This window comes from Cibotium barometz, chromosome 30, assembly GCF_041138505.1.
Source record: "Cibotium barometz isolate CiBa-2024 chromosome 30, ASM4113850v1, whole genome shotgun sequence".
Lineage (NCBI taxonomy): Eukaryota > Viridiplantae > Streptophyta > Polypodiopsida > Cyatheales > Cibotiaceae > Cibotium > Cibotium barometz.
Window position 1 is genome coordinate 24,172,014 of NC_141075.1, and position 8,162 is coordinate 24,180,175.

Below are 8,162 nucleotides of genomic sequence, written 5' to 3' on the forward strand. Positions count from 1 at the left end.
GGCCTATGTGACCCAAGCTCCCTCTAACATTGAACGACTATGGCACTTTCGCTATGGTCATCTACCCTATTCCACTCTCTATGAGCTATCTCGAGACAAGTTGGTTGAAGGTATACCCAGCCTCAAACTGACAAAGGATGTCTGGCAGCCCTGTCAACTAGATAAACAACATTGCTCCCCATTCCCACAGCACGCTATTCATCGGGCTTCGGGAATCCTCACGTTGATTCATTTCGACTTGAGTGGCCAATCCCCGACCCCTTCCTTGAATGGATCTCTCTACTACATGCTGATTGTTGATGATTATTCAAGATACATGTGGGTATATTTCCTAAAGCATAAATATGACGCTTTCCAATACTTTTCCACATGGGTTCGGTTAGTCACCAATCAAATGGGCATCTCAATTGGGACTGCTCGTAGTGACAATGGTGGTGAATTTATCCCATCAATTTTCTCAGTTCTTACAAGATCAGGGCATTCAATGCCAACTCACCTCCACCAACTCTCCCTCACAGAATGGAGTGGTCGAGCGAAGAATCGAACAATCATGGATAGGGCACGCTCCATGCTTTTTGCAGCTGAGCTGCTGCTTGAACGCCTTTGGTATGAATCGGTCAACATTGCGGTGTACCTTCTGAACCATTGCACCACGGTGGTTGTTCCCCACAAGACCCCGTTTGTGGCGAAAAGCCAACCGTTTCCCATTTCTGTGTCTTTGGATGTCGAGCATATACTCACACTCCGAATGATACAAGGAGTAAGCTTGAGCCAAGGAGTGAGTTGCTCATTTTTGTGGGTTACTCTTCTGAATCAAAGGCTTACAAAGTTTTTGATCCACAATCAAACAAAGTTTTCGTTCGTCGAGACGTCTTTGATGAGCAAGATTTATTGGCCTTCCGCTGCCCATACCAACTGAACAAGTATAAAGAACCCCATCAATTACCTACAACTTCACCTCTTGAGGAGGCTTCCTCCTCCCGACAACAACCCAGGGACCCTTTACCTCGCTGGTAATCGACAAACCATGCGTGATTCTAGAATGCTTCCCTTTGATATCCCTTTGGACGGTCCTCGTCAATCCACTAGACTCACTCCTCGTGCCTCATTTGCCTTTGTTTTTTTTGCAAATTATGTGGCACATGATGAGCTAACATCGTGGAAAGATGCTATTAAAATTCCATCCTCGAAACAGGCCATGGAACTAGAACTCGAAAGCATTGACCGTAATGGCACATGGTCCCTTGTGGATTGCCCTCGTCATAAGGTCATTGGAACCAAATGGATCCTCTGCACCAAATTTTAAGCTGATGGTACCTTGGACAAATACAAAGCCCGGCTTGTTGTGCTTAAAACGGTAACAAAATTCGTTGCCCTTCCAACGTGCAATGACCATGCAACTTTTGATTTATGCAACTTTTGGTAAATCAGTAGACTTTCGTTCCCTTGCAGCTTCCATGATCTCTTAATAGCCCTCTTAAATTTGTTAGAGAACTCACTCAAAAGCAGCAACTTCATGCAACAAACAGCAAGGTTTTGAAAGACCTAGGCTTTGATACAAGATGTAAGATTACAATAAATTCGCAGAACACAAATTGCAGCAGCAGATCACAGCTGATAGTAATTAAATGGAGTTATCTCCGGTAACCAACATTAGCGTGAAAGAGGTGGGGATGGATAAGTAACACATGAATCGTGCAATAGAGGCATGGTTAGGCACCCTTGGTCAACTCGCAAATGCACTGCACCTTGGGAATCCCCGGCAGCATCACACCTTCAGCATCATCAAACCCTGGCGTTCAAACTTTGACTTTCTTTTGACTTGCTTGTACCATAGAATGTATGATTTTTACAATGAACCGTAGTTTTATGCATAAACATATCTGACATGATGAATGTATGAAACGTTTTTGAAAAGTCTGGAATCTTTATCAAACATTTTCCAAACGTTCAGGAAACGTGTTTCATGAAATGAGAAAGAAGAGATGCCGTATAGTCCATTGCCTGGCTACTATGTCCACTTGTCCTACAAGCAGTAGTTAGTCATCACAAAGGCCAGTCTGGTGCCCTAACGCAATGGGTTGGCACTACACCACACAATTAACACGGAGAGATGATCAGCAACATTGCAGCATGGAAGAGGAAAACTTGGTGGGACAACTAGACCACCTACTCCTCCCACAAAGTCAATCCACTCCATCCCGACCATCAGGAACTTAAAAGAATCAGAGTCTCTGCAATGGCCTTTCCTGTTAACTATGACTCCAACCCATGGCAGGAGCAGCACACATAACACACACACACACCCAAAAAAAAAGAAAAAGAAAAAAAAAAAGAGAGTACAATTCAATAGTTTGGGATGCGTGGGCTTGCCAATTGCATTTCTTTAGCACCTGCATGTGAAGACACGGATACTAGCCTTGTTGACATCTCCAGCTGCCTGACCCTAGCAGACAGTGCATTCTTTTTCTGTTCTAACTGATTTATCCTTTCCTGAAACCAAATAGTCTTCATATCAGAATTTTACCATTATAACTTGCTTACTATACCTATGCACACAACAATTCTTGTGTAATATCAACTCATAGCATGATGCCATTGGCATTGCTTACTAATCCTATGCACACAACAATTCTTGTGCAAAATCAACTCATAACATGATGCCATTGACATTACAAAAGCTTTTAGAACCCAAAAGATGGAAGGACGCACACCTTTCTCTCACACTAGGGCTGCGATGCATTTCATCTTTCTTGCTGGCTGTTTCAAACCCATGGCACCCCCTATAAGCTCTCGTCCCTCTTGTAGTTGTTCCTTGCTGGAGCGCTCTCTCTCTTTTACCACTATGCCTATCCTTTCGGTCCTTTGCCACTTCGGTCTCCTTCTTTTCTAGCTGCTTTATCCCCATGGGTGATATTTCCACTCCTTCCAATGACAAACACATTGTCTTTTACATAAAGACATACCATAGGGGATGCCTAGTAAGCATAAGAGACAATCTTCCAGGAGGAGACATTGGTGATGATGAAAGAAGTAAAATCTTCCAGTATAGTAGGCACTACACATATGGCTAAAGCCTTGACTCCTATACCAACTCTACCAACCCTAATAATAATGTCCAACTAAGTGCGTTCACACAATAACCCAATAACTCTGTCCACATTGGGCTGCTCATTGGATGCTTCAACAATATTACTATGATCTGGCACAATAGCCCTTACAAACACATGAATCTAGCCACGTACTACTTGACCTCTGAGGTGGCCAATGGATAGAAGCATGTCCATGTCACACTCTTGGGAGTGTGCACATGACAGGTATGTGAGACCTATAGATATTTTGGTCAGCACGTCCGAGGTCCATTATTATAGACCAAAGCTCAGCAATCATTCCACCAACCAAGGTGGCTGGAAGTCAATATCTTATTCAGGACAGATTGTTATTCCAAAATGATAGGGTTTGCATGCCGGATAGTACTAAGATTAGGAAGAGGATCCTTTATGACTATCACAATGCTCCTACAGCAGGTCATCCGCTGGTAAAGTGAATCTATGATTTGGTCAAACGTATGTTTAACTGGCCCAAGATGACAGCAAAATTCCAAGACTATGTGGTAAAGTGTCATCAAGGTCAGGTGAACAAGGCTAAGCGCCTTAGGGCTTGAGGACTGTTACGTCCTTTGCAGATCCCTTATGGTAAGAGGGAGAGTGGACTTTACCACCAATTTACCACGCACTCCCAAAGGGCATGATGCCGTTTGGGTGGTGGTAGACAAATTGACAAAGATGGAAAGACTTTTACACACAAGGAAAACAATAACGGCTCCTAAATTAGAAGAGCAATTTGTTGAGCAGCTTTTACTATTATATGGTTTAATTTGTGACATAGTGACTGATACGAACTCAAAGTTTATTGGACACTTCTCGCAACTAGTCTTCCAAAAAGTAAAGGCCAATCTGAGTTTCACTTCCTCTAATCATCCTTAGTCCAACCGGCACATAGAGAGGGTGAATCACGTTTTGGAGGATATATGTCTCTAAGAAACCATCAAACTAGGAGAGATACATCCCCATGGTTTAGTTCATATCCTCTCCAAGAAACCATCAAACTGGGGAGAGATACATCCCCATGGTTGATTTACCCATAATAGTGCTAAGTATGTTGGCACCCATTACAACTAATTTATGTTGATGTACGAATACCAACTCTTCTATATTCGTATTGAGAATGATGCGGCTAGGGATTTCTCAGTTAATATGCAGAAGATGCTAGATAGAGCTAGAGATTCTATCAGAAGTGCTCAGGAAAGAGCATGGTTTTATGCTGAAGCCTAATAGACAGCGTTCGCCGTTTGCCAAGGGAGTTATCCCAGGGAATGCTGGTGTATTTGTGAATAACCAAGAGTTCACAGATGTTACACATGGGGAAGGTTGAGGTAGCCTATAATCCTTCAAGACATTATGAAGACTGGAGTATAGATGTCCCAAAATCTAGTTCTAGTATTGGCCATGCAACATGTGTTTGCAATACACAAATCCTGCAACTACATGCAGTGTGAGTAAAAATAATTATGAAGAGAATGCAAGTCACACATCTTTCAGAACAGTTAAAGTTACCTTGCACTCCAAAGCTTCATTCATGGCAGCATCAATTGCCCTCAAGATCCAATCACCATCGCGTGGTGAGGAGGAATATCGTCCTATGGATGAAGAAGAGCCTGTGGCCGAGCTTAGTTTATCGAAGCACTCTGCGCCAGAGCATCGTAGTTCCTCCTCGAAGCTGTCCATTTCGGACTCGCCCTTGAAAAGGCACAAGTACACAGGCCATCCCATTCGGACCCAGAAGTGGAAGAAAACAAGGCAACAAACACAGAATGTCAAGAAGCACCTCCCAGAGATTTCCTTCTGACTTTCAGTGATCATGGCAACACCATACAAGAGGTAGATAACAAAGGCCATGAGGGAATACTCGCTGGTGTGCGAGTACTCAGTCGCCAGCATGTAATCTTTGGCACCCTTGGATAGGACGAGAAGGATGACCATGAAGGTGAAGTAAAACAAGGGAAGGATAAGGAAGGCGCTCCATCTCCACGCAGAATTGAGGTTGCAGTTTGCACATTGCCCTCCCTTCCTGATTGAAGAAACAAAAAGAAATCCAGGTGCCGAGTGCAACTTAGACAAAGGAACTGCAGAAAGAGAGTGGAGAGCAAGTCACATACCATTCTTGTGAAGAGAGAGAGAGAGAGAGATTACCAAAGACCGAATGGGTCTATGAGACCAAAAAGTGTTACATAAGTTCTATGTGTAGACTGAAGTTATAAACATGGCGAGAGAGAGAGAGAGAGAGAGAGAGAGAGAGACGAAAGAATGCATAAATACATAACCTTTTGTGTGTATATACCCTTGTTGAGAAAGAAAGCTTACATACCCTTGTGAAAGAGAATGTAAAGAGCCAAAGAGCAATACATATTCTTGTTGTTAAGGAGCAAAGGATGTGTGCATACATAGCCTTTTTGTGTACCTTTGATGTGAAAGCAAGAGTAAAGAGCAGGCGGGGCATACGTACATACCCTTGTTGTGTAAGCTTGATGTGAAAAACAAGAGGGCGCATTGTGGAACAGAGACCGACAAGGACATGCATACGATTATATAGTCTCTGAAAAAGAAAATTGTGACATATAATAAAAACAAGGGAAAAGATTGAAAGAAATAGAGGAGACTTGGGAAGGATCATAATTTGTAGGAGATAGCGAGAAAATTCAGTAAAAATCAAGATTAAGTGGTAAGAGGAGACTGGGAAGCGAGAAACAGAAACGGAGACTCCAGAGAAACAATAATTCCAGATGTCTGGCTAGGAGCCAGACATATTATGTTGCATGTGAAAAGAGCAGGGAAGGCATACATACATGCCCTTGTTGCATACATACATACCCATCTACAGTGCTGCCGTCTCTGACGGTGGCGATGAGGGCGAATATGACGCTGGGAGTCCATAGAAAGAGCGCCCACAGAAGAGTCCACGTTTCGCTAGGGTAGGCCGTGATGGCGGGCGCGCAGAGGCGGTAGAGGCGGAGCAAGCGGAGGACCAGGCAGACGAGCCAGAGCCAGAAGCCGAGGGTGAGTTGGAGCCAGAAGCTCCAGAGCGGGCAGAGGAGGAGGAAGGAGTCGTTGCGGGGAAGCTGGACGTTTGTGACAAAGGAGGCGGCGATCCAGATAAGGCCACCTGTGGAGCTCGCCAGGATGAGGAGAGCGCCGCCTTGCGCCCGGAAGTACTTCCTCCGCCTGTGAGCCAGCACCACCAGATTTGCTCCCACGAAGGGCAAGCTCGCAGCCAACGCCAACCCCAGCAGGGCGTAGTCCCACCCGGACCCCGGCGGCTGCTGCCCGTCGACGCAGTTCATGCTGGTGCCCATCGTCGTCACCGCACGCGCAAGGTTACTTAGCCACCTACATGGTCAAATTTGTAAGAGGTTCTAGAACACTCAAAATTTTCAAGCTTCATTCATGATTTAATTAATAGCATTTTCAAGCTTTATTCGTGATTTAATTAATCATGTAGAAAATGCTCCTTCTAAATAGTTTCTCACACCTTGTTCTAGAACTTGTGTCACATGTATAAAGAAGATGAAATGCTTCCAAGAACTTTTGTCACATGTGTAAAGAAGACGAAATGTTATGTAAAGAAGACAAAATGGTTCACTCTAGCACAGCTAATGCCATGGAAAGTTTGAAAAAACTCTTTAATGAACAATATATCAATCCTTCTCGCTATGGGTTGAAGAGGAGATAGGTGAAATTGAACAAGCATTTTGTTTATTCATAAAACATGAAGAAAATACTCGTTTAAATAGTTTCCAACACACATGTGTAAAGAAGATGAAATAGTTTCACTTAACGCAACTAATGCTATGGAGAGTTTGGAAAAACTCTTTAATGAGCAATAGATCAATCCTTTTCGCTATGGGTTGAAGGTGAAATTGAACAAAAATTTTATTTATTCATAACATCAAAGTATGAGTGGTATTGGCTCAAGTTGCCAAAGTGCAAGTCCTAAAAGTTCAATCAAAGCAAAAAGTAGCACTCCCATAACTCAATCTGCCAACATATCCCATCGCTCATATGTGGTGTATGTGTTGATGGTTATAAGTGAAGTATAAGTAAGTTTATATTTTTATTTTCATAGTCCTCTCATGCATGCTAAGCATTGGCACAAGAATTAAGTACAAACCTAGACTTGTTATAATATTTAGATACAAAAAATGCATTTCGTGTTTACTAAGAAAGTGTTATTTAAATGCCAATCATCCTTCTTGTTTTTGTTTTTCCAAAGGATTCTTCATATCAAAAGGTGCACACACATCATAAGCAAGAAGCATGGTTTGTTTAAGTAGCAAATCAATGTAAACTCAGTAAAGTTTAAATAAAAAGAAGGTCTATTAGTCAATACAAATAAGCTCAAATACCCACCAACAAGGACCAAGACTTCAAATTCTTCTTAGTCCATATATGATAATGATTTATTTCCAATTGATAAAACCGTTCTTCTTGTTTAAGTACCATACCTACATGAATCCCCTTAACATTGAACAGTACCCCCCCAAATGAGCATCATCTCCTAAGGCACATACACATCACTAGAAGAAAGTATAATCAATGTAAAAGATATATTTAAGATTATCCTCATTAAAGTAAAGAATGTAGCGGGTTTGACAAAATTTGGCATGTTCATAGAAGATTACCACAATCCATGTGCAATTCTAAAGCTTGGTAAGCAACATATAACCCACACAACTAGAGAGTTAACCTCTCACAAAAATTATAGAAACCTCAAATGGGTATATGGTAACAATCAGTGGTTACATGAGTCTCATTACATAATAAATAAGCAAGAATTATGAGCTGTGGGGCAGATGATTCTTAATAAGCTTACTAGTAACTTTAAGTAACAGTCAATTTTATTATATTATTGGTTTGGAAAAGTTTGTATTTTGACATGAATCCACTTTCTCTACATTACATGTTAGGTCTACACGATAGGTCAATTAAGATCTCTTCTAGTAGCTTAACGGTAGTGGCTAATCCAAATCATTCATCTATTTCAGTCTTGCAACCGTACTCCCGAGGCTTAGGGTTTATGGTTTAGGGTTTATAAACTCACCACTT

At 42.1% G+C, this 8,162-nt stretch overlaps 1 protein-coding gene across 2 annotated transcripts; it reads right to left on the minus strand.

Annotated features, from left to right (window-relative positions):
* Window positions 1-1,551: 1,551 nt before the first annotated feature.
* LOC147621303 (uncharacterized) lies at window positions 1,552-6,478 on the minus strand. 2 transcript variants are annotated; one of them, XM_086824016.1, is made up of 4 exons: window positions 5,931-6,478; window positions 4,617-5,130; window positions 2,394-2,493; window positions 1,552-2,087 (listed from the first exon to the last, which is right to left on the minus strand). In XM_086824016.1, the coding sequence occupies exons 1-4, from the start codon at window positions 6,410-6,412 to the stop codon at window positions 2,047-2,049; spliced, it is 1,137 nt and encodes a 378-aa protein (XP_086680142.1). In that variant the 5' UTR covers window positions 6,413-6,478; the 3' UTR covers window positions 1,552-2,046. The 2 variants fall into 2 exon arrangements, with proteins under 2 accessions (XP_086680142.1, XP_086680141.1); XM_086824015.1 differs by having other exon boundaries at window positions 1,552-1,774; window positions 5,931-6,451.
* Between the last annotated feature and the right edge of the window lie 1,684 nt (window positions 6,479-8,162).